The 25,556-nt window shown below is 52.4% G+C and overlaps 1 protein-coding gene across 1 annotated transcript in view; it reads left to right on the forward strand.

Moving 5' to 3' along the window:
• Positions 1 to 663: 663 nt before the first annotated feature.
• The window catches only part of COL6A1 (collagen type VI alpha 1 chain), a 44,835-nt gene continuing 19,942 nt past the window's right edge, over positions 664 to 25,556 (forward strand). Inside the window, exons 1-19 of the mRNA XM_027857429.1 lie at positions 664 to 1,136; positions 2,060 to 2,189; positions 6,721 to 6,921; positions 12,054 to 12,213; positions 14,000 to 14,128; positions 14,238 to 14,258; positions 14,498 to 14,518; positions 14,624 to 14,668; positions 15,541 to 15,594; positions 18,111 to 18,155; positions 18,261 to 18,287; positions 19,015 to 19,041; positions 19,142 to 19,186; positions 19,561 to 19,614; positions 21,205 to 21,267; positions 23,557 to 23,619; positions 23,714 to 23,767; positions 23,865 to 23,900; positions 24,426 to 24,488. Coding sequence (XP_027713230.1) covers positions 1,007 to 1,136; positions 2,060 to 2,189; positions 6,721 to 6,921; positions 12,054 to 12,213; positions 14,000 to 14,128; positions 14,238 to 14,258; positions 14,498 to 14,518; positions 14,624 to 14,668; positions 15,541 to 15,594; positions 18,111 to 18,155; positions 18,261 to 18,287; positions 19,015 to 19,041; positions 19,142 to 19,186; positions 19,561 to 19,614; positions 21,205 to 21,267; positions 23,557 to 23,619; positions 23,714 to 23,767; positions 23,865 to 23,900; positions 24,426 to 24,488 — 1,368 coding nt within the window. The 5' untranslated portion in view covers positions 664 to 1,006. The remainder of the gene's footprint in view (positions 1,137 to 2,059; positions 2,190 to 6,720; positions 6,922 to 12,053; positions 12,214 to 13,999; positions 14,129 to 14,237; positions 14,259 to 14,497; positions 14,519 to 14,623; positions 14,669 to 15,540; positions 15,595 to 18,110; positions 18,156 to 18,260; positions 18,288 to 19,014; positions 19,042 to 19,141; positions 19,187 to 19,560; positions 19,615 to 21,204; positions 21,268 to 23,556; positions 23,620 to 23,713; positions 23,768 to 23,864; positions 23,901 to 24,425; positions 24,489 to 25,556) is intronic.

The raw sequence follows: 25,556 nt of genomic DNA on the forward strand, positions 1-25,556 counted from the left end.
ATACTCAAAAAAGAACAGTAAACAGAGGGGACAAGCCGAGAGACAGAGACAGAAACAGAGTCAGAGACAGTCACAGAGACAGAGATACATAGAGACAGGGAGACAGAGACAGTCACGGAGACAGCAGCCAGCCTCCAGGGAAGGCAGGGCCCATCCAGGCTCAACATTTCTGAATAACCACTTTGGGACCGTGAACAGGCCAAGCCTTTCTGAAGATACTCCCTGAGACTGGACGGCCCCTTGGCAGAAACTCCGTCCGAGTGTGTCCTGCTTAGCAAGAGGATGGCTGAGAGTCCCAAGGAAGCCCAGCTTCTCCGAAAGGCGCGGCCCGCGTCTCGTGGCTGGCCCTGCCATCCCAGAGAGGTGATGGAGAAGGCCAGAATTGGGGGGAAGGGAGGAGGGAAGGGAGTGGCTCAGGCAGCGGCAAGACCCTAGCCCCAGAGGAGGGTAGGAAGGAAGGAGGGAGGGAAGGAGGGAGGGAGGGAGGGAAGGAAGGAGGGAAGGAGGGACAGAGGGAAGGAGGGAGAGAGGGAGGGAGGGAAGGAAGGAGGGAAGGAGGGACGGAGGGAGAGAGGGAGGGAGGGAGGGAAGGAGGGACGGAGGGAGAGAGGGAGGGAGCCTCTCCGTGACTCATTCTTAGACCTCAAGTTGAAAAGCAGCTGACATTGCAAGTGCCCACCCCTCCTGAGCCCTGGACAGAGCCCCAGCTGCAGAGCCCGCCTGAGTCTCTGAACTCCCTCCTCCCTCTCTCTTTCTCCTCCTCTCTCCTCCTCTCTGTCTCTCCCTTCCTACCCGCTGCCTCCTACTGTAACTCAGGCAGAGGGCAGAAAGCCAGGAGGGCAGCTCTCTGCTGGGCGCTGGGGTTAAAGGGAGCAGGGCCCCGAGAGGAGGCAGAGTCTGCTCCCACCGCTTGCTCTGCTCTCTCTCTCTTCGACCTTCTCCTTCTCCTTTCGCTCCTTCCCTCCCCCAGCTCACCCTAGATGAGCTAGGGCTCAGGACTGGCGGAATGAGACTGAGCAGCAGCATTGGCAGGAGCGGCGGGGGGAGCCGGCTTCTCCCCTTTTTCCTCCAGGGGTGTCTGCTCTGGAGCTGGGCAGCCGCGCAGGATATCTCCCAGAGAGCCATCGCCTTCCAAGGTAGGTCCCTGTCTCTGTCCTCCCCCCAGCCTGCAGGGGCCTCAGCTTCAAGGGACAGCCTGGGGGCCCAGGTGGGAAAGCCATGCTCAGGAACCAAGCAGTGCCTCTGAGGATGCTTAGGGCTCCCTGGTCCCTTCCCTCCGCCCTCTGGAGGAAGACCCTAACTCAGCTCCCTGCCCAGGAGGCCAAAGCTGCCTCCGAGCCTTCCTCTGAGAAATACCTGGGTATTCACACAAGTGGCGGTCTTTCCTCTCCTTCCACAGTACTTAGCAGAGATAGCAGGGCTGGGAGAGCGAGGAAGAGATAGCCAATCTTTGTAAAGTGCTCTGCAAACCTAAAGTACTGTATCTATGCTAGCTTTTAGCCATGCTGATTAAGTACAGCAGGACATTGAAGGTGATTTCTCTCTGGCTCCCCCAGTTATCTGAAGTGGAGCTTTTGGGTTTTTGTCCCCGGGGTGCAGGGAGATGGATGACTTCTGGCCGAGACCGGAGACTCCTGGACAAATCCAAGGGGATAAAGCAGCTCCCTCATGTCCCTCCTTGCCATGTCTGCCCTCCTGATCCCCCCATCCCAGACCCCTGAGTCTCAGCCAGGCAGCTCATCCCACCAGTACAAACGACCGTCTAGGACAGCCTAGGCCCTTTCCCACCTCACGGTCCATTCCATGGGGGCATCTTAGTGAACCTGCTGCCTCTTCTCTCTTGAAGCTCCCCTGGGCTTTTCAGAATTGGGATAGGAGCCTTGGATTTGGAAGGAGCAGCTGCTCAGAGCCTGGCGCATGGCGCGGGCTACGGGCTGATGCTTCCCTCCTCCCCCTTGGGGTCCTCCCACCCTGCCAGCTGATCCCAGATCCTTTGGGGGGGAGGTAGGAGGGCAGGCAGGAAAGTTGTGACCTCTGACCCTGCCTCCTCTGGAAACAGACTGCCCTGTGGACCTGTTTTTCGTTCTGGACACCTCGGAAAGCGTGGCCTTGAGGCTGAAGCCATACGGGAGCCTCGTGGATCAAGTGAAGGCCTTCACCAACCAGTTTATTGACAACTTGGTAGACAGGTAAAATCCACACTGGACAATTTTCTTTTCATTTCTTCCCCTTTTTCCCCCTGGGGGCATACAGCAATGTGGTACTGGGGAAAGAGAGCTGGTCTGGGAGCCAGGAGACAGGACTGAGTCTGGGTGGTGCCCGAAGGCAGGCTCCTTTCTCCTCTGGACCTCAGTTTCCTCACTTGTCAAATGAAGGGGCTGGAAGGGTGAAGTCTGACTTAGATCCATAATCAGGGCTCTGATTACACTCAAATCCCACCAACCTTCACAAAGCTTCTTGAGGCAAACCCTGATCACAGAAAGCTGAAAAGTGTGTCTCGAGGTCGGGGAGCTGGGGGATGGCGGGAGGGCATCTCAGGCTCCCCAGTCCTGCCCCTGTGCCTAGCCCTATAGACGGTCCTCCAGGAATGGGCTCCGGGGACACGGGAAAGGGTGGCAGTCGGCACCTGTAGTTCTCAGAGCGTCCTGAAGAGGGCATCCCTTCTTTAGCAATACTGGGCTCCCGGGCACTGTTAGCTGTCCCGCGGTCTGGTCTCTGGCTTTGGACGCTTCTCTGTCCCAGGCATTCGGTGACCAGGCTGGAAGCCTGGGTTGTTCCAGCCCAAACTTAGAAGCAAAGCAGGCGTTTCTGCTAGGGACATGACAAGCCTACCTATGATGCTTTGGGGTGGGCATCCTTCATTCATTCATTCATTCATTCATTCATTCATTCATATTTAGACTCCCAACTAAGCAGTTTATAGCCGTGGATGTGGGAATGACACCCACTCCCTGATAACTATGACACCAGGTAGAGAACTGTCCAGAGGCCAGCATGCCTTATGTAAAGGCAAGGCAGGGGATGCTTCTCTCTTGTCTTTGGGTACCCAGTGCCTAGCACCATGCCTGGCACATCAGGGTGCTGAAGACAGGCTTGTTTAATTGACTGATTCAGTCTGTGGGGCTTTGGGCAAGTCACCAAGTCCCGGGCCTCAGTTTCCCCCTCTGTTAAAGTGGGCTAGATGCACTCTGAAGTCCCTCCCACCTCTCCAGCTAAGGTCCATGGTCCGGTCCAAGGGACCACAAAAGATGCGCAGACATGGAAGGAGTTGTTTGAGCCCAAAGCAATGGGAGAGCCCTTCTGGCTGGAGGGGCATGGCGGAAGGGTCAGGCTTCACAAAGAAGGGGCCTTGGAGCTGAAATGTGTCTAGGCGACTTTGAGGGACAACAGACACATGGAAGGAGCTGTGCCCAGAGAGGCAGCTCTGGGACACTCGAGCAGGAGCCAGAGACAAATCCGAGAGACCCGGGAGCGAGGCCCCACCTGAGCCTGACTCCAGCTCTTTCCTGAGCATGGCCTCACAGAGCCCTGAAGTACAGGCAGCACCCACTTTGGCTTGGCCCACTCAGCTGGAGCAGCTGATTCTCAGTTGAGACAGAAGTCCGTCAGTCAGTCAACTAGCATTTTTAAGCACCTATTATGTGCCAGGCATATAGTAAGCTCTAGGGAACAAAGAAAGGTAAGAGACAGTCCCTGCTCTCAAGAATCTCAAGCTCTGAGAACTGCAGGTGCTGACTGCCACCCTTTCCCATGTTCCCAGAGCCCATCCCTAGAGGACTGTCTATAGGGCCAGGCTGAGGGGCAGGAGTGGGGAGCCTGAGGGAAGTCTAAGGGGAGACATTGAGTAAACAATGAGGTACAAGCCAGACCTGTGCAGGCTGTACTGGAGGTGGTCACAGAGGGAGGGTGCCAGCGCGAAGGGAAACTGAGGAAGGGAGCCTCAGAGAAGGCCGGGGAGGACAGGACAGAGCAGAGGAGGGGGAACAGTGGCCAGGGAGCAAGCCCGGAGCCCCGAGACAGAGAGTCTTGTTCAGGGAGCAGCTAGAGGCTGGGGTCACAGGAGGGAAGAGCACAGGGTGGGGAGTGATCTGGAAGAGGCCTGCAAAGGGAGGAGGAGGCCGGCCCTGCAGGACTCCGAAGGCCAGAGTTGCATAGTGGACTGATAACTGACCTGGAGACCAAGGAGCGAGAGCCAGGGCAGGCCTCCCCTAACTTGCTGCCTGACTCCACAGAAAGTCCCTTAATGACCTCCCCTGTGAAACGAGCCAATATGTAGCAGGCACGCAGGAGGATCGTGGGAGGGAGTTCTAAGGCAGAAGTCCAGATCAGGAAGAGGCTTGGAGGCCACTGAGCCCATCCCCTCATCTTCAGGGGAGGAGAGCTGGGGAGACTGGCCACTGCCACCCAGGCGAGGAGAGACAGAGCCAGGACATGGCCACACAGCAGCTTCCAGGCCCCCAAGGCCGTCCCCTCCTTTCCCTAGCTCTCTGAGCCCCTTCAGTGTAGACTGTACCATTGAGGGGCTTCTGTTCAAGACTGGCAACAAGGAGTCACAGAAAACACAAACAAAATAAGGATCCATGTTGTAATGTAAAGACTCAACACTCCCATAGGAACATACGTGGCTATGCATATGTAAATATAGATGCACGTGTGTGCATGTTACATACATAGGACAGGGGTCAGCATGGAGGGCTCCAGAGGGACATGGCTTCTAACCTGACCCTGGGGGCAGCGGGGACACCCACAGGTAGATGCGAGGGTGGAGATTGGGGCGGAGGAAGGCAAAGTCCATTCTAGGCCTGGGGGACAACATGAGCAGAAGAAGGAGGCCAAGGAAAGGGAGGGTGAGAATGGATGGGCCAAGGATAGTCCAAATGGCCTAGAACAGAGATATACAAAGGACGGCTTTGTGAGATAGGATGGGACGAGGAGGCCTTGAATGCCGGGATCAGGAGTTGGTCCTTTATTCCACAGAAAAGAGAAAGTAATTGGAAGGTTTTGAGTAAAAGGGTAACATATATGTGGTCACAGCAGAGCATAAGAGGATCGTCCAAGCATCAGTGTGGAGGATGGAATGGAGAGGGGAGAGATCGGGAGCAGGGGTCAATATTGCAGTAATCTAAGTGAAGAGAGCAGGGTCAGGGTAGTGTGGAGGTAGTGAGCCTGTGGGTGAAGCTCTGGATGCAAACAATATCGCTAAGGGAGGGACAATGGGACTATTGGTCTGTGAGGTGAGGCGGAGGAAGAGTCCAGGTGACTCCATATTGTGAGCTTGGACTCTGACGGGTGATGGGGCCAACAACTAAAGTGGGCTAGGAAGGGGGCACATGGAGGGAAATGGTGGTGAGTTCAGGTGCAGAAGGGCTGAGCTGGCCAAGAGATGGCCATCCAGACCCAGCTGTCCCACGGGATACAGGGCCGCAGTGTGGGCGGCAGGCTGGCACAGATGCTGTAGGCGGTCACACGGATGGAAGTCATCCCCAAAACTATGGACACTGATGTGCACACCAAAAGGAAGGAAGGCGGAGCCTTGGGCAACACCCACTCTTAGGGAGGAGAAGGCAAGAGACAGAGAAGGAGCAGTCAGGGAGGGAGGAGAAGACTCATGGAACACAGTCTTGCAGGCCAAGGGAGGGGGCTGCTGAAAGACGGCCTCAGCAAGGGCATTGACTGGGACTGGTTCCTTCCACGAACACGTCTTTACTCTGCTAGCTAATCCCACCTTGACGTTCACCATAAAGCAAAACTCAATGGGGAGATTTGTTTTGGATGACTCCCACTCGCCTCCCCCACCACTCTAGGCTACATCTTCTCCCTCCTTATCAGAACCTGCTCTCCAGAAAGAATCTGACTTCAGCCATTTACACTTTAGTGGGAACTTGTTACTAGATTTGCAGTTTTGGCCTCCTCTCTCATTATGGAATGAAGGACTTTATACTTCCCCCCACCACCATTAAAGGAGCCTGACGCTCCAGTGAGGAAATGAGATAGGAGGTAGTCGCCTTCTGGGCGGGACCCTCCCCTCCCCCTCCTTTCTGATGCACCAGCTATCCCTAAGGCTGGCCCTCAAGAAGCAGGGACCACAGCCCACCGTGCCTGAGTCTCAGGGCGGGTGGCCTTTCTCCTTCCCCCACATTGGGCCAAGCATCTGGAGAAGAGAATCAGCTGGGCAAAGCTGGGAGTGAGGGGTGGGATTTATTCTTCTGGAGATGCTGAGGAACAATTTCCAGGTTAGGCGGAAGACTGATCACCCCTTGTGTGTGCTTCAAATCCCCTCCTGCTGTGTTGCCCTGTCAAGTACAAGATGAGGCCAAGACCTCCTCCCACTTGCCTGGTTCACTCAGACTTGAAACGTGGGTGACCACAAGCTCCCTGAGTAGCTAAGTCTCAACTGAGCTTTAAAGAAGAGACTGTGGCAGAGAGGAGAGGGCCAGGGCAGTGAGGGTGGGGAGAAGGTGAGGGTGGGGAGGAGGTGACGGGGGAAGGAGGTGAGGGTAGGAAGGAGGTGAGGGTGGGGAGGAGGTGAGGGTGGGGAGGAGGTGAGGGGGGAAGGAGGTGAGGGTGGGAGGAGGTAAGGGTGGGGAGGAGGTGAGGGGGGAAGGAGGTAAGGGTGGGAGGAGGTGAGGGTGGGGAGGAGGTGAGGGTGGGGAGGAGGTGAGAGTGGGCAGCTGGGCTAGGGCGAGGAATGGTCATTTTATGCCTCCACTTGGCTTGCAGGTACTATCGATGTGACCGCAATCTCGTATGGAATGCCGGAGCTCTGCATTACAGCGATGCTGTGGAGGTCATCCAAGGGCTGACCCCCATGCCCAGTGGCCGAGATGGCCTGAAGTCTAGTGTGAGCAATGTGAAGTACATTGGCAAAGGCACCCACACTGACTGTGCCATCAAGAAGGGGATCGAGGAGCTGCTCATCGGGTGAGTCGAGGCCTGCGGGGCCACGAGCAGCCTTGAGACACAGCCCAGGGCAGCCTCCAAGGCAGCCAGCGAGCCTGGAGACCCTGGTGTCACCCAGGGTGGGGGGAGGGAGGGTCTCCACTTGGATCCTCAACCCTTTGTCTCATGAGAAAGTTCCTCAAGGAAGAGCCCTAAGGGAGGCTTGAGCCTGTGTAAAGGGCCGTTAGAATGAACGGCTAAAGCCTCCTAACTGGACCACCCAAGCTCCCAATACCATTTGTTCAACATCCAGAGAGAGCAAAGGGCCTTGGCCTGGTCAGCGAAGCAGAGGCCAGGTGGAGGGAGAGGAAATTGGTGCTGTCCCCAAGAGTCCTAAGGAGCCCCAAAGGAGCCCTTTCAGTCATACCTACATCACCCTCCCCTATGGAGGTCCTAATGAGGTCACAGGGCAGGAGAGCGTGGCTTCAGGCTGGATTTGCAGCCGGCACATGTGGAATCCAAGCCCAGCCCTCAGGAAGACTTCCTCTCCTCAGTCACAGCTGGCCTAACCTTGCCAGCTCCTGGATTGGAAGGCACTCTAAGACCATCCCCAAGGAGAAGGCTGTCCTCCAGGAGGCTGGGGAGCTGAGGGAATGGGGACTGGGAATAGCTGGGCTTTTGGTCTGACCCCTTAGATCCCTGTAAAATGGTGCTGGAGAGGTGGGTCCCCGGATTCTAACAGTAAACTGTGGTGTGGTGGGGGAGGGGGGCATCCACCTTCCCCTCTCCTCACCTTGAATCTGAATCAGTTACAGAGCAGGTTTGGCTCTCAAAGGCCTCCATGGGTTGGGGACAAACAGCACAGCAGGGTGGACAGACTTCTAGATTTGACTCAGAAGACAGATGTTCTGGCTTTTCCCCTCACTGTCTGTAGGACCTTGGGTCATTGCTTTCCCCTCTCTGGGCCTCAGTTAATTCCTCCGTAAAATGTGGGGGAGAACGTTATAGACTACATGCCCTCTGAGGTCTCTGCCAGCTCTAAGTCACATCCACAGTCACACAAGCTCTGATTCTCTTAGTGGAGCCCAAGGTCACCCCAGGCTCTTTAGTCACCATGTCACATTGACTGCAGTCCGCTGAAGTCCCCCAGATCAGCCACAACTTCCCATCCTGAACTCTGAACTCACAATTGATTATTTGAACCAGCGTTGGAGTTTACATTTACCTCTATTAAATGTACAAGCGTCCAAATGTTTCCTAATTCTGTCACCCGGTGTGTTAGCCACCCCTTCCAGTTACATATGGTCTGAAGTTTTGGTGAGAATTCCATCTAGGCCTTTTGGGAAGTCACTGATTAAAGTGCTAAGCAGCACAGGACTGAGCACAGATCGCTAAGACACTCCACTAGAGATCCCCTTCAAAACTGACTCAGACCCTTGATGACAAACTCTGTTTTTTGGCTAGGCAATGGGGTTAAGTGACTTGCCCAGGGTCATGAAGCTAGTAAATGTTATGTGTCTGAGGTCAGATTTGAACTCAGGTACTCCTGACTGCAGGGCCAGTGCTCTATCCACTTGTGCCACCTGGCTGCCCCTTTGATGACTGACTTGAGTCTGGCCATTTAGCCAGGTTCAAGTCTGCCTAACCATGCTCACTTAGCCCACTTCTCTAAGAGTAGGAAAGATTTCCTCAGGCGCTTTGGGCATTCCATTTCTAGGCCATGCCTGAGGTTTACAGTGGAAAGGAGCCTACTCGACTATCCTGGGCTGATCTTTTAGAATGCTCCACGCTTGAAAATGGGCACTTCATTTATCTCACTGTTGAGACCAATGATTGACACATAATGTGCTCCTTGATGAATCCATGTTGGCTCCTAGTGATCACTGCTTTCCCTTCTAAATGCTCTCAAAGCACTTGTGGTATGTTCTAGAATTTTGTCATGAATCAAAGTTATCTGCTCTATGGTGTCCAGCCTCCTCCCTCTCCTTCCTTTTCTTTTTTTCTTTTTTGGAAAATTGAGTCACCATTTGCCATCTTAACTCCTTTGGCTCACTTCCCAATACCTGCACTTTTTTTCAGAAATATTTGAAAATGGCTCAGTCCCTTCAGTTTCCCAAGATGTGTTTGCCTTTCTTTGCATCCCCAGGTCTTAACACAGTACCAGGCACAAAGTAGGTGCTTAATTAATGCTGATTGACTTGCTAAGATGGATCAGTTGCCTGGGCTTGGGGACAGGAACTTGGAAAGGGAAGGCAGAGACTTTCCTGCCCCTCCTGAATGATCTTGGCTTTCAGCTCCCTTTTTGTTTCTCTTGTCCAGGTAAAATATACTCTCCTTGGTAGATAAAATAAGAGTGACTTAAAATGGAATTTCTCCATCTTCTTTCTGCTGCCCACTCTTAATGTTCCATCAGTCTGAGCAGTGGTCCTTTCTTTCCTTTGAATTTTTTAGCCCCCACCCCCATGTACCTAAATGGCCATTTTTAACCTGAATATTCAGTGTTAGCCTTAGTTTAATGTGGGTTTTTATGCTCCCAACAGGGTTCTTAAGGCTCTGGGATGTTGTTGGTATTCCTGGCCAAACCTTGACTCCTAAAAATGTATTTTTTCATGTAAATTGGTCAGAGATGAGTTCCTGTGCACCAACACTGATCTCGCTCAACATCTCCCCCTTCCCTCCTTATCAGAAGTGTTCTTGTGTAGGACTTGATCACATCTTTCCAGAGGCTTATCATCCCTCATGGACCAAATGCCTTCAAAGAGCTTTAGGCCCAGGGACCTCAAACCTCCTCTTTGAACTTAGGCATCTGTGCTCCTCAGTCAGGGACCAGGTGGGATCCACTGGTCCTTCTCTATCACCAGTTCTAAGTGGGAGTGGCAGTCACTACCCTCCATGTTCACATCTTTTCTACTTCAGGAGCCAATTTCTCCTCATAGGTCAGGATCAGGTCCAAAATAATGGGTCTTATTTTGTCTTCTTCTACATTATGAAGAAGGAAATTATCATTAAGGCAGGTCTAGAGTTTACAGTCTGCTCTGCTACAGAGAGAGAGAGAGAGACAGAGACAGAGACAGAGAGACAGAGACAGAGAGAGAAGGAGGTGTTGACTCCAGCAGAGGTTCAGTTAATTGAAATTCCTCACTGATACAATGTCTCACTTCCACGGCAGGTTAATGAGTTTCTCAAACCTCCTTCTGTCCCAGTGGTCTGTAGCATATTCCCAAGGTATTATGGCTTTTACTTCTCTTTTGATTAATCCTTACTCACCACACCTCTCCTCTCAAGCTCCTGGATTTTCCTGAATGAGTATATCTCCTCAACATACAATGCTATTACTTTTTTTTCCATTCCTTTTATCATTTCTGGTCCTAGTGGACAAGATAGCCCAACTGTTTGTCTAACATCCTTTCTTCTAATAAATTATTTCCAAAAGTAGCGAGAAATTAGAGAGTGCTTCTGCCCTCCATGACTCAGCTCACCTAAATCTTCAGGGTCCCATTAAAGTCTCTTAGTGAGTGGAATCTTTCCTTTCCCAGGAATAGCGACAGCCACAGAAACATCCTTTCTCTTCTACTGCTATGCATCTTAAGTAGGCTATGGAGTGGAAAGAATGCTGATGATTACAAGGTCTGGGAATGGAGAGGGGAGAACAAGGCAGGCTATAAACTGATCTCCTTGGAAGACTTAAATAGTTGAGACAGTCACCCTTAAGGATTGCAAAATATTGGGACATTTTCCAGATTTTCCCATTAATTGGTAATTGCAAACCACCCTGTGTTTCAAGGCCCATCTCAAAAAGTGTGAATCAGTAACTGAGCAATCTTTAATACAAAGGTTTTAAGGACCTATTATTGTTACTGTTATCATTCTTTATAGGGGGGGGTGTGTGTGTATGTGTGTGTGTGCGTGCGCGCTCATGTAAGAGAGATAGAGATAGAGAAAGAGATGAGGAGGGAGAGCTTTAGAGATGAAAAGGGGAAGAGAGAGACAGAGACAGAGACAGAGAGACAGAGAGAGTATATACACACAACCAATCAATCAAAAAGCATTTGTTAAATGCTTACTGTGCTAGGTCTTAAGTTTACAAAGAAAAATATCCCTCTACACACACACACACACACACACACACACACACACACTTAGACACATACACACACACATACACTTTATTGTCTCAATAATCTGTAATTTTGCTTGCTTGGGTCCACTTTCCCATGATATAGGTTAAAGCTTTCTATATAACCCAGTATCCGGTCTGGGGCGGGGGGGCAGTCGTACAGCCCTGTCCAAGCCCACTGCTGAAGCTTCTCCAGCTTGGACAGACCTGACAGAGCTTGTGCCCAGCCAGCATCCCCTCCCTGTTGGGATGAGGCATCACAGTGGGCTGCACACTCAGTCATTTTTGAGCCTCTTGTCAGGTTTCCTGAATGCTCAGTTAAAGGTGTGACTGCCATGTGAGGCCTCAATGCCCCTTTCACACCTTCTAAGATCGTTTTCTCATAGATAAATGCAGGGCATCTTTCTAATGCTCTCGTGTTCTCCCCCAACCCTCCCCACCATCTTGACGGTTTTATGGGTTTGAGCTGTCCATGGTTAGTGTCCCTGAGTGACAAGTTTAAAGGGAGCCCAGAATTATCATCAGGGATGGCAAAAGAAAGATGAGGGGAAGCTAATTTGGGCTTGCCACCCCTCTGTTCCCCATCGTGGCCATGGGCTTGGGCACCTGGGCAGTGCCTGATACTTGGGCAGCAGTCTGGCCAGCTGGAGCATGAGGCCCTGTAGAAGCCCAGCTGGCTGACTGGGTCATAGTTCAAGTGCTCTATGAGTTGCTTGGGGGGCAGCCTTCACAGCAGGCAGGTTCCCCCAAGCTGGTGGCACCAGCTTGTAGCACATCCCTGCTGTAGTGGCCCTTGGAGTTGGTGCATCGGTCCTGGTTTGGGCCTGTGGGGGAGTTTTAACAAGAGCCGGCCACACGTCAATGCGTCTCTGCCCTTGACGTCCTTTGAACACTGCGGAATCAGCAGCCCAGGTCGATCATATAAGGTGCTGACCAGCCCCACACCCTAGCACTTCAAATGTGCTTTAGATCTTAAAGCCACTGGGCTTTTCACCTGCCCAGTGGGGCCCTTCCCCAGTCCCTGGGGTCTCATGAATATGTCTCTGAATCATCCCAGGGGGTCCCACCTGAAGGAGAACAAGTACCTTATTGTGGTGACGGATGGCCACCCCTTGGAAGGCTACAAGGAGCCCTGCGGTGGCCTGGAAGATGCCGTCAATGAGGCCAAGCACCTTGGCATCAAGGTCTTCTCAGTGGCCATCACGCCTGATCACCTGGTAGGTCCCGGGCCATGGCCATAGGGGTGAAGGTTAGAGAAGGGCCTCAGGCAGAGAAGCTGCTCAAGAGAGCCCTATGCTGAGAGGGAAGCCACCCACAGCGATGCCAGGCACCTCTGTGCCTGTGTCCTGGGTCTCTGGGACCCAACTGCCAGGGAGATGCTGGGGCGGGCATTGACCTGAATGCCACACCTGGATCAGGTGCCAGTTAGCCCCAACAGGTCCCCTGCTCTCTCAGGATCTCAGTCTCCTCATTTGTGAAATGCGGGGGTGGGGTACAGTTGGCTTAGGGGCATTGTGTGGTGGGATAACTTCAAGTCGTTGGAATCCCACTGGTGCCTCCTGCCCCACCCCCCACCTCCCCCAGAGCTGAGAGAGGGAAAAGCCTCCATGACCACAACCCACGTGTCTCATCTGGCTTGTGCTGGGTCTGGTCCTGCCCAGGGCTCTGGTCCTGCTGCGGCCCTCTGTGTATCTCCCTGAAGAACTTCCCGAGGGCCAAGCGCCCCCCACCCAAAGTCTGCATCCGCTCAGTGACTCCCCTTAGGTCTCTCCACTCAGCCCAGAGCAGGGGTAGATGGGCAAGCAGCTGTGTCTGCAGCCAGTGCCAGCCCCCTCCCTGTCTGGAGAAAGGGGCTGCCCCTCCTGCCATTCCTTCTCAAGGAAGGCTCGGAGCCCAGAAGGGCCAAGCGTTTCAGCAGCAGAGGAACAATACGTCTTGATGAGTTAGGACAGGAAAAGAGCTTCACAGGAAAGGACCTGGGGGCCAGTTCAGACTGGGAGCCTGATGCCGCAGTACCAGAAAGGGCACCTCTTGCCATGGCTAAGCAGCTCTGAAGCGAAGGGGCTCAGAGGCATTGAATCCCTCCTTGGCTGACAAGTTATGTTAGCACCTCTGTGCCTCAGTTTACCCATCTATAAAATAGGAATCCTATCTGCCTTGACAACCTCATAGGAAGGTCAAAAGAACAAACATAGGGTTACAGAGACTTAGCGGCCACCTTGACAACTCCCTCATTTTACATAAAAGGAAGCTGAGTCCCAGAGAGGTTAAGGGTCTCTCCCAAGGAGAGTGGGTTCTGTTACAAGTGTCGTTTTTAATTAAATTCTTCCTTTATCGCCAGTTTCTTAAAAGCAAATATTTCTTCAAAACAGAGGCTTAGGAAAAAGAGGCCCATTTAACAGAGAGACCAGAGGCCACAGTGGAGCCAGTGAGGACCTTACCTCTGTCTTAGTACAAAGTCACTTCCCTTGTGCCTCTAAAAAATCACATTCCCAATAGCAGTAATTCAGTAAAACCGACGATTGAAGGAGGATGGGGGTGAGGGATGGGGATGGAGGTAGAGGAACAAAATGGGAAAGGTCTGGGCACAGATGCCCGTCTCATCCACTTCTAATGTCAGGTCTACTCTACCCACCGTTCTGGTTTTCTGGCCCTAAGCTGGAAGGGAAATTGGACAGGAGAAGAAAGAGAGGAAGAAAAGGTAGAAAGGGAATGGATGAGTAATTGTGACATCCCCTGGCTTTGGGGGTGGCCAACAATTGGCCAAGGGGGTCTGGACCCTCAGTAAGATGACAGAGACATGCTAGGGAGCACCAGCCCCCTCCACAAACCCTCCTGATACTTGGACCAGACCTACAGAGGATGGCCTTGAGCTTACTGTCCTTGACTCAAGGTCATCCAAGGCCGAAGAGGGAGGCTCGATTTCCAGACCCAGACCACTGTTTAACCTGGGCCACTAGTGTTTATTGCTGGGTCTCCCTTGGCCCTCTTTCCTGGTTGCAGGAGGCCAGGCTGAGCATCATTGCCACAGACCACACATACAGGCGCAACTTTACTGCAGCCGACTGGGATCTCAACCGCGACTCAACTGAGCTGATCAAGGAGACCATTGACACCATCATCAAGATGATTGTGAGTGGGCATCTCCTCTTTCCTTTCTCGGGTCCTCAGATGGGGCTTCACGGCCTTTGAGCTGATGCCAAAGTGGAAATTAACCCAACTTGTCTACTTCCTATTTCAGAAAGACAATGTGGAACAAGTGGTGAGTCTCCCGTCCCCATCGTCCGCCCTCTTCCCCTCCCCCACATCACGTCTGCACCTGCCACGAGAGCAGGCAGGCAGGGTCCTGGCGCTCTGAGGGAGCTAGCCCAGAGGAGCCCCCGGGGAGGCCCCGGCAGGCTGGGGGGGCCATGTGGGGCAGTCATTAAGGGGCTGTTTGGGGACCGGGCCGTTTCTACCTTCCATTTCTAACGTCTTGGGTTTGCCACTTCCTTTTTTCAGTGCTGTTCGTTCGAGTGCCAGGTAAGTGTGACTCCCCTGACCCCACCCCCTGCCCACGCACTGTCGGCGTCCATGTTGGGGAGCAGGCCCTGAGCTAACCGCGGACTCTTTCTGCTTGACTTCCAGCCTGCCCGAGGACCTCCTGGGCAGCGCGGTGACGCCGGACATGAGGTAAGGAAATGACCCCTGATTGCTCATTCCACCCCTGGGGATTCTGGCAGGGAGACCGTCCCAAAGGGAATGGGTTCGTTCTGCTCGGACTCAGATGACAGGATGAGGAACGATGGGGGGAGCTCAGAAGGTAGTGAGCTCCCCGTTGTCGGAGGTCCCTGGCAGCCCTGGATGGCCTCTTGTTGGGGGGTGTCAGCAGGCCCCTTGCTCAGGTCTAGGCAGATCCCCAAAGGCCCTGTCTGCCCCAGAGACCCTGGGATTCTGAAAGGTTACCTGGCCTCTTGGCACCTTGGTTGGTTTTGTTTGTTTCAAACTCGTGTAGCAGAGACAAGAGGCCCTCAGGTCGCTTGGGCAAGCCGCGTCCCTTCAGGAGCCTCAGTTTCCTCATCTGTAAAATGAGGGTCTTGGAACAGCCAGCCTCTCAGGTCCCTCCCAGCTTTTCATCTCTGATCTGGGAAGGGACGTCCCACTGTGCTCTTGGTAGCTCCCGCTGCCTAGCCCAGAGCAGACACTTCATTAATGCTTGTTGATCGGCTGACCGATTGACCCTGGACCAGGGCTGGGGTAGGGAGATGAGCCACAAGTGGAGAGAGTGAGCAGACAGTTAGTGCGAGGGCATCACAGAGCTGCTGAACCAAGGCCAGGGCCCCGTGAGGTCTGGGTCAGGTGCAGGATGGGGAGGGAAGGCCAGCTCTAAGCTTCTCCCTGTTCCAGAGGTGAGGAGCCTGCCAAAGGCTGGAATCCGATAAGACTTTTACAATTACGAGTTCCTGGGAGCCCCTTGGGAGGGAGCAGAGCAGGCTGGCCACTGATGTGTCTTTAAGAGCGCATTCGAACCCCTCTCTCACCTCCACCTGCATTTTACATTCCAGGGAGAAAGAGGAAAGCCTGGGCTTCCTGGAGAGAAGGGGGATGCTGGAGAGCCTGTAAGTGTCCAGATCTTCTGTTTGGGGGCTTGGGGCGCTGTGGCTGCAGCTTCTACAAGAACCTTGCTTCCTCAGTGCTCAACACAGCCCCGGGGGGAGGGCCGTCGTCTCCCCTCTGTGGACCTCAGCTTTCTCATCTATACCATGACAAGGTTGGACCAGATGACCTCTGAGAACCCTCTCAGCCCTGGAGTCAGGATCGTATATATCATTCAAGGTCCCTCCCAGCTCTGCATCTCTGGTCCTAGAGTCCGTGAGAAGCATCGTGGCATGATAGATAGGCTCATAGACTTGGGATTAGGAAAATCTGGGTTCAAATCCTGACTCAGACATTTACCAAGAGTGTGGTCATGGGCAAGACTTGCCCTCTTGATTTCCTCATTTGTACATGGAATCCATAATAACTATAGGTTTGTGTGAGATGATATGGGGAAAACTCTTGGCAAAGCTTCAGGCCCTACAGAAATGGCAGCTCTTCTCATTATTATTGCTCTGGGATTCCCCGTATCCTTTGGATAGTAACAAGTCCCTGGCCATTGGTAGGGTCTCTGTCCTCCAAGATCATGTCTTCACAGAAAGATGGAATGTGGGACAGGACACAGTGAGAACAATGGATGTATAAGACGTTGGGTGGATTCTGAGCCTATAGAAACAAAGCAGAGTTAATCTAACAAAGGCGTCCTCTTCTCTGGGCCCTGGTCAGGACTCAGCCTGTGCCTCAGGACCAGAGGGGACCCTTGAAAAGAAAAGAAAAGAAAATCCCAGCCTCTGTTGGAAAAGGAACACCCAAACAGATTAAGGGTGTACCCTCTTCTCTGACTTGTAGACAACCCATGACCAATTCTAGAACGGTGTTGCTCCTTTGACAGGGAAAAGTACAAATGCCCTCCCTTGCCTTTAGGAGAAATAATCCAGGCCTACTCACCATCCCAATAGCCATCCTCAATCTCAGTGGTAGGCAACCTGGAAAAGCAAGTCTTACCTGCAATGAAAAGTGAGCAGGTAACACATAATGATGATAGCAGAAATCTCAATCAATCTCAAACCAAAGAATTGATAGTCAATGCTAGGGACCCTCCAGCACTTAAAACCGCCAAGTCAGGTGGTAGTTGTTCCCATGGGGCCTTCAGAGGTCTTCGAAGGGTCCTTTAGTTCTGACCACATAAGAGCAACATGGCAGAGAGAGAAAAAACATGACAGACAGAAGCAATAATGCCACCTTCAGAGCCTCTCCCACCCAGGCTCTTTTCCACAGACCAGGAAGACTTCATCTCTATTTGGATTAGGGGTGGGAGGTGGAGGCAAGACTCTGAGCAGCTCGAGAATGCCAGTGACCACAAGACCTCCTTTTCATGCCAAGCCCAATATAGCTAGCCTTTCTAAAAGGTGGGATGCTCTGACTCAGCCTCTCCCACCTGGGAGGGCCCTTGGAAATCCAAGTTGAGCATCCGCCTTCAATAAACAGGGTCAGCATAACAGAGAGCTCTTCGCCAAGCAGGTGGTTCCTGGGTAGGAGAAGGGTGACTTTTGTCCTTCCTTTTTTCATTTGGAAGCCTATTCATCTGAGAGGTGTAGTTTTCCCACACATTTTACTGGACACTAAGTCATTTCTGCTCTTTCTACTCAGCCATATCCCATGATGATGCTTTTTGTAAGCCTGTCTTAGACTTCTCTCTCTCACCTCCCTCAGAAACCACAATATTTAACCTCTATGACCAAAGTAGCATCTCCCTATCCTTCCCCTTGCTCTCTCCTGGAGCAGCAACAGAAGGTTTCCTTCTCCTATGGAGAACACAACCCCATGGACTGGGTGTCCAGAGCACAGATGACCTCCTAGCCGTGTAGAAATGTGGTTTAAAAACATCTTAACTTTTTGTAAGACAAATATAGTCCTGATATCTAAACCAGGGAAGGGTAAAGCAAAGAAAGAAAACCATAGGCCAATATCATTAATAATATTGATTTGAAATGTTTAAATAAGAAATCCAAATCAACCAGAACTCTTAGTTAATGTATCGTTATGTTGTTTGTCTTTTTTCTCTGTAATTGGGCTTGATATTTAGAATGATGTCACTAGGTCACCAAAGAACTGCTCTCTGCTTGCTAAGGCTGGAATGGAAACCATTGCTTTTAGAATGATTTCCACCCAATGGTTAAACACCGATAAGCCCTCAGCCCACAAATTAAAGTAACCCTATTCATTAAGTATTTTGAGTATTAGTATTAGATATTAGATCTCAATTTTAATTAATTTAATTAATACTATTTTAAATAATAAGCGTTAGTTGAGGTTTGACTCTGCCATTATTCATTTAGCATCACCGGACAATAATGGACCGCCACTTTTAGTCAGGTGCCAGTCTCTTCCTCTGGGGCTAATTGGTCAAGGACCCCGCTTCAATTTCTAGGAAAGCTGGGTCTTAAGCGAGCAGCGGTATGAAGATCTCCCTCTCCAGGGTCTTGTATGAGGCTCTCCATGGAAGGTTTACGATATGTGTCACACTCTTTCTCCCTAGGGAAGACAAGGTGATCTTGGACCTGTGGGTTACCAAGGAATGAAGGTATGCAGGCATCTCCTTTCTCAGAAGCCATGATTTCTTTGGCATTGTGTTTGCATCACCAGTTTGTGAATAACCATTTCCTCCTTTTTTCATTGTGATCACTAGGGAGAAAAAGGAACACGGGGAGAAAAGGTAAGCGCTGGACCATTCTGTGGCCCTCCTTGTGCCTCCTGGGCACGGCCCTGGGAGTGGCTCAGTGGCAGAAGGCTCTGCACTGGCCTCTCTGATCACAGGAGCCGCAGAAGCATCCGAAGCTGTCCTTGGCACTGGCAGCTCTCATGCTGGCCCTTTTGGTCCCTGCCCATCCTCCCACATCCCCCTCATGGCTCAGCAGATCACATGCAGGCCTGAGGTTGGAGGGGGTGCTAGGTCCGACAACCTTGAAGTGGAGCTGAGTTCAAATAAAAGTGAATTTGAGTCTCCCTGCTCTTTCAAGCTCCTCGGGACGAAGAGTAAGCCCATGGGTGCTATCTGTGCAAGCAACCATGTGTGATGATGCAGTTCTTATGAGTGGAAAAAGGAGGGAGGGGGATGAAAATTGGCAAAACTTCACTTCTCGCTTCTTTTTCTGCATTCTCCTTCCGTCCCTCCTAGTGGGGATGGAGCTGGGATGTGTCCCAGGTGTGTGCCGCCAAGGAGTGGGGAATATAGGCCTGCGGCTCCCCAAGCAGGGCCATCCTGCCTCTTCTCCTGGGGTGAAGGGGAAGAAAAAGGGTGAGATTTGGATGCGGAGCACCCGGGTGGCTTGTCCTCTCCCTTGACGAGCTTCGGTGGACCCAGGGGAAACCCTGGGCAACGTAAAAGTCCCCAGGATCTCCTCTCCAGGTGTCCTCAGTCCTCTTCCTCTCTGTCTTCACAGGGCTCACGAGGACCTAAAGGTTACAAGGTCAGTGCTCTAGGCTTTCGGTCACTCACACTCTGTCTCTTTTCTGCTCTAACGTGGCAGCGCCATTTTGTGAACATTTTTGTGCCTTTTTCCATTGCAGGGTGAGAAGGGCAAGCGAGGCATTGACGGCATCGATGGACAGAAGGTCAGTCTCTCATCAGGGGGCAGCCTGCTCCATATAGAACCAGAAGGAGAGTGACAATCCCAATCCAGACTCATTAGCAGACATTCCCTCACCTGGGTGGGTAGATGGGGGTATTTGTGAGCAGGGGAAATGCTCTAATTCATTGGCATGGGGATGGGTCAAGGTCATGGTCAGCCAGCTTTTTGCTTCGAAGGCTCCCAAGGCAAGGCTGTCCTTCACGACCGTGTCCGAAAAAGCTTGACCTCATTTAGGACGTTCCAGAGCATTCGCTTTGAGAAGTGACTGGCCCCTGTGTCGCTTCACTTGGCGTGTGGAGCTGGGTCTTCTTGGAGTGTGCCCGTCCAGTGAAGGAGCTTTTTTCTCTCTCTTTACAGGGTGAAACCGGATACCCCGGCTTGCCAGGTTGCAAGGGCTCCCCAGGATTCGATGTGAGTTTTTCCTTGAAGGTTGACTTCACCCATGTACAAAGAGATGACCAGGGACAACAGGGCATGGAGGAGAATGGCTGGTCCAGGGTCTGGTTCTCCCAAGGGGAAGGCCTTCAGACCTGGCCCAGGGAGGAAGGGAGGAGCTGCTACTTTAACTCCCCTCCTGCTCCACTGCCCTCCTCTCCACCAGGTGTTGCCCATCCCCAGGAAGTTTTCAGAGGGTGTATGGCTCTGAAGACTGGGTTTCTTTCCTCGAACTTAGACTTTAAGTCATCATCGGGGGAAATGAGGAGCTTTGTGCTAGGGCCCGGGTGGCTTACAAGGAAGGAAACTCCCCATCCCATCGGCCCCTTTCTGGCCTCGATCTGAGGCTGCTTTGGTCATCAATGGTGGGGGGGGGGGCTTCACCGGCCACACCCTCTCTCCCCGGCAGAGTTTAGGGCCACGGGAAGCCTGGGAGCACTCGGGAGACTCACCAGGCCACCACTGGCTTCTCTGCTGAGGGGCTGGTGGGGTGACTGGTGGACCATGCAGGAAGAGCACAGCACCAAGGTTTAATATGTTCTGTTATCTCTGAGGCTTTTTCACACCCCGTGAAGTGGCCAGGTCACAACAGAGTAACAGCCGGGGGCTTTGTCTGCTGGTACCGAGTTCAAGTTACACGGTTTTAAATGGGGCTTAACCACGCTTCTCCATGGGGCCTCCAGCATCAGCATCCATGGTTTTAGTCTTATAGGAAAAATATGCCTAGACTGAGAGTATTCACACCATCCCTGACCTTTGCGGTTATTAATCTTTAGAGAGAGCCAGTGTTCTGTTCAGATCCCACCTGACACGAAGTAGCTGTAGGACTTTGGGCAAGTCAGTTAACTGACCAGAGCCTCAGTTTCCTCAGCTGTAAAATCTACACCTGGGATCCTCACCTCTCCCTGGGCCAAGAGCAACCCTGTGTGCCAAGTAGCTCGCTAATGGTGAAGCTCCAGTTCCAGGATTATCCCCTCTTCCTAATGGGATTCAGAAGCCTCTCGGCCACTCCAGGAGTCATTGGAGAGGATCTGAGGGGTCTCTGAATGTCTGTCTATCATGGCACCATTTCTAAGGATTTTGTGGCTGCCATTTACTCATGAATCTCCCAATGTACGCCAGGCCCTGCTGGGGACTAGGGAAACAAAGACAGCAGGCTTACATTCTACTGGGAAGGGGAGGGAACAGCAGTACACTCAGATAAGTAAATAAAAACATGAAAATGTGTAAATATAGGGAACTGCCCTGGGGGAGTGTGCTGTCCACTCTGGGATCAGGAGAGGTCTGGTGGAGCAGGGGCCCTCAGCCAAGAGGCCAAGGGCAAGGGAAGAGCCTTCCAGAGACCGTCACAGCCTGTACAAAGGCGTGGAGGTGGTAGAGGGAAGCAGGCCATTTGGGTTGTAGCAGCGAGTGAGCAAAGCGGAGAAATCTGAAATCTGCCCAGAAGGAGCGTCTAGGGCCCTGCCTGTCCTTCCAGGCTTATTCAGGCTAGAGGCAGCAGGAAGCTCCTGACCCCATCAAGCAGAGGACTGCAAGTGGGTGACAAGGCCATGTCCTTTCTTGCAGGGAATACAAGGCCCTCCGGGGCCCAAGGGAGACCCAGGTTCTTTTGGCCCAAAAGGAGAAAAGGTAAGGTATGCCTCCGGTTCCCCATTTGCTTCTTCACCCCGTGGGAGCCACTAGGCTCAGGAGGCAGGCAGTCCTTCCCAACTGAGAACAAAGAGTTGGCCACGGAGCTAGAAAGACCTGAGTTCAAGTCCTGCTCGAGCACATCCTGACTGTATGACTTTGGGCGAGTAACTTCCCCTCTCAGGGCCCTAGGCAAGTTTCTCAGACTAGAGCCACAGGGACATTGCTGCTCTGTCCTAGAGGAGAGAATTTGGCCCTAAGAGTCTCCTTGATCCGTGAAATCTCAGGTCCTTCCCCTCCCCATAGTAAATCCTCACTTTTGAAGAAATAAAAGGTTTCCCAGGGAAGACCTTCCTTGGCAGCTACTTCCCTTCGCTAATAGGGCAGCACTTGCCATCGGGTGGTCTCTTTGTCCTCTAGACACCATGGATTTTCTCTTTCTTCTTATCCTTGACGTGACTTGACGGGCAAGTAAGAGCGTGCTGGGGCCAGTGGGACGTGTATGGTTTGATGACGTCTGGGCTCCAGAGGAAGTGGGCCCGAGATGGCTTAGTGGACCCTGGTGCTTCCCCAGAGGGGAAGGGACACCAGCTAAGGTCATCCGTGACCCTTTGGCTGACCTTAGAGCGCATTAGCCCCATTCAGAACAGAGCACAACAGATATGGGGTCTCTTGGGATGGTGGCAGCCCCAGCCCTGCTTAGCCCAAGTTCTGAACAAGACTCAGTCCCCCAGACTCAGCATGGAGGAGGTTCCAAACCCCCTTCCCTCATCAGATCATTCCCTTGGGCACAACCTGAAAATGTGTAGAATCTTCAATCCAGCCATGCCAGTATCAGGAGCGATGGGTCCAGTACCATGTGCCAGTACCATGGGCTAAGGGGGTGGTGAGACCAGAACAGACAGGCAGGGTAGGAGCTGCGCACAGCCATCACTCTGCACCATGGGGGTGCAGAGGAATCAAATTCCCTCCAGTCTTCGTTGTCCCCAGGGGCTGTCTAGAGCAGCAGCGAGAGAGGGAAATTAGCAGAAATGTACCGATTTGTGCCAACAATTCTCTGCGGCCAAGTGGGCAGCCTGAAGCCGTCTCTGCACATGCCCAAGTCATTTTCCTTTCTCCTCACAGCCCTCGAGAGGCTACAAAGGACCTGGTAGGACAGGGCAGTAATTAGGTGCTAAGTGGCAACCTACACGTGCATAGGTGACCACACTGACCCTTCAGGGCATGCTGCCTGCCCAGCTTCCAGTCTCCTGCCTAGAAATACCATGTGGAAATGTCAGCCTACGGGGCTGCTGGGGCCTCCTGGAGCAGCTTGGCTTTGTAAAGCCACAGGCTCAAGAAGGAAACATCTGGAAGCAAATGGGTTCCAGATCAGGGGGAAATCTGGGGCCCTTTGGGGCCTTTTTCATCCTAATAAATTGTGTAAGGGAGATGAGGCATGGGTGGGGAAAATGGGGCACTGCTGCCCCAAGTGGGCAGACACGCATCACCTTGAGCAGGGGTAGCTGGAAACCATCTCGTCCATTCTTCCATCTCCATCAGAAGCAAGGCTGAGCAATGCCCGCAGTGCCACACTTACAAAACCCTAGCCATGAGCGCTCAGATGTGCGCACACATGCGAGCACATGCGCACACACACAGAGAGACACATATGGACACACATACATGCACAGAGACACACACACACACAGACACACACACAGAGACACACACGGACACACATACGCGCACAGAGACACACTCACAGACACACACAGAGACACAGACACACACACGGACACACACACACACGCACAGAGACACACACTCACAGACACACACAGAGACACAGACACACATAGAGACACAGACACACACACAGAGACATACACTCACAGACACACACAGAGACACACACACACACACAGAAGGGAAAGGCTATGTACATCCACACCATACCAAATAAGTCAGTCTTTGTTTCATTGAGGTGACTGGCTCTTTGGCTGAATGGAATGGCTGATTTAATCAAAACATTCAAACTAGGCATGAATGCAGATGGAGTAAGTGTTGGAAAACACACTCTGAGGACATGAGGTCTGTAGGTACTGTCTTTGCTACGTTGAGAAAGAAATGAGCGGTGCTCTGATGAGGTGCAAAGAGCCAATAGTGAGTCATTAGCCTGAATGACACATGAGCCCCCCCTAGGAAAGAGAATTTTCTTGATCTGGATTACTCTCTATGACGGCCGCCATGCCCCTGCCAAAGACCCATCCATGCAGACATAAGAAGGTCCCCGTGGTCTTTTTCTAGGGCTCACCTGGAGAGGATGGAGAGCCTGGAAGACCAGGAAACACTGGACCCCCAGGAGAGGAGGTAAGGGCAGTACGTAACCCAAAACACAACGGATTTTTCCAAGTCAACCAACAGGTGGTGGCAGATGATCTGTTCTTGTCCATCTCTATCCTAGGGTCAACCAGGAGAGCCAGGCCCCGCTGGAGAGAAAGGGGAACAAGGAGATGAGGTGAGTGAGATGTGTCTCCTGTCACAGTTTCTTGTTTGGGGAGGCTGAGCTTTATGGCCAGATCCCCAATGCATTTCTTTTCTTATTTTCAATTTAGGGAAATCCTGGACCTGATGGCCCCCCTGGAGAAAGGGTAAGACCACCCCCTTTGTGGGACAGATGTTGTGCCCATTGGGGTCACCACCTTTAAGCCCAGGCTGATCTTTCTGGCTTTCCCCATAATATTAAACTCTTCCGTGACATGAGTCCGGATCGGTTGACTTTCTTCCCTGATTGGCAGTTTCCTCATGGGCATCATGTCTAAACAATGCCATGGTGGCCTTGGAAAAAGAGAAAACTCAGACCGATAATTGTTTGTCTTGACCAGATGTTTTACTGTACCCAAATGATTGAATCAGCGGTGGGTTGGTTGCCACGTGGATCCAGGCTGCCTCTTGGCATCCTAGACCTGGGCCTAAGAAGTGAAAGGGCTGGTACTATGGTATACTTTGAAAATGTAGCTAAGATATTGAAATAAGAGTCTCACTGATTACAGCAGGCAGTGGAACATGCCAAAGCACTTGGGCTCGATTGGTAATCGATGCCCCTGCAGTCCTTTGCTCACTCCCAAGTGGTCCTGAATAAGTTGAATTTTCATTACTCTGTCTCCTTTGAACAGGGTGGCCCTGGAGAACGGGGCCCACGAGGAACTCCTGGTGTGCGGGGACCCAGAGGGGACCCAGTAAGTCATTTTTCAAATCATTTGTTTCCAATTTTGGGAAATCAGATACACAGTTAGATAATGATAGGCACCCCAGGAAAGGATCCCCTGCTCTGTGAGACAGAAATGCCCTGCCCCCCACTTAGCTAAACCAGCAAGGCCCTTGGTTAGCCGAAGCTTCTTCGTGCACATCCACCGGGCAGCTCAGTCACCTTTGGGATTCGAGGGTATGGCCTGGCTGCCTCCCCCAGATGGATGCGGGTGCATAACAATAGCACAACAATATTATGTCTAAGTCTCTAGAAAGGAAGATTAACTTCTAAGTGAGGCTGAATTCTCCTCTTCAGGAAGCCATCCTAAGTGCAGGGAGTTTAGGGCTGGAAGATGAAGGCAGCACCAAGCCCTTGGCATTCATTGGGCATGTGTGCTAGATCGCATGAGCAGGAGGCCGGAAAGTCCACCCATCTGTAGGAGTGGTGGGAGGGGTCTGTGGGAGGGGGATATCAGCCCCTGATTCCCTAGGGCTGGGAGTCAGCAGCAAAGTATTCTGTGGGTCTGACTGGGGGCTGAATCATCCCTGGGTCTAACGTATAGTCCCAGGCAGTGGGCCCACAGACTTGGCCAAAGTCAATATGGCCCTAGGGTGTGGTGACCATGCTGTGCAGCTGGCCACGGAGGCTGGAAAATGCAGCTCGGCCGCTAGCCTGAGGCGTAGAAGGAGGGAATCAGAGCAGCCGTCACCAGGACACTGCGCTACCTTGTTGGCTCCCTCCCTAACTGCCCCTCAAGTGGCCAAACGAGATGACTTTGCGACCAAGACTGTTTCATTCATAACGATGCCCACAGAGAAGATGGAGGGAATGCTCAGCCAGCAGAGGAGGGGATTGAGGCATAGCAGGGAGCCCCTGGGAGGTTCCATGGCCAGTTGGGCAGGAGTAAGCACCTGCTTCTGGTTTAGGCATGGTCCTCTCTCTTAGGGGGAGGAGGGACTCACCAAGACTCAGCTCCAGGCTTCTGTACATGGTTAAAGGCAGCAGCTTCTCCAAACCCAAGCCTATGTGGTGACCAATAAATCAGAAATGGAAGCCG

The sequence above is a fragment of the Vombatus ursinus genome, unplaced genomic scaffold (assembly GCF_900497805.2).
Source record: "Vombatus ursinus unplaced genomic scaffold, bare-nosed wombat genome assembly UNPS02012147.1, whole genome shotgun sequence".
Classification (NCBI taxonomy): domain Eukaryota; kingdom Metazoa; phylum Chordata; class Mammalia; order Diprotodontia; family Vombatidae; genus Vombatus; species Vombatus ursinus.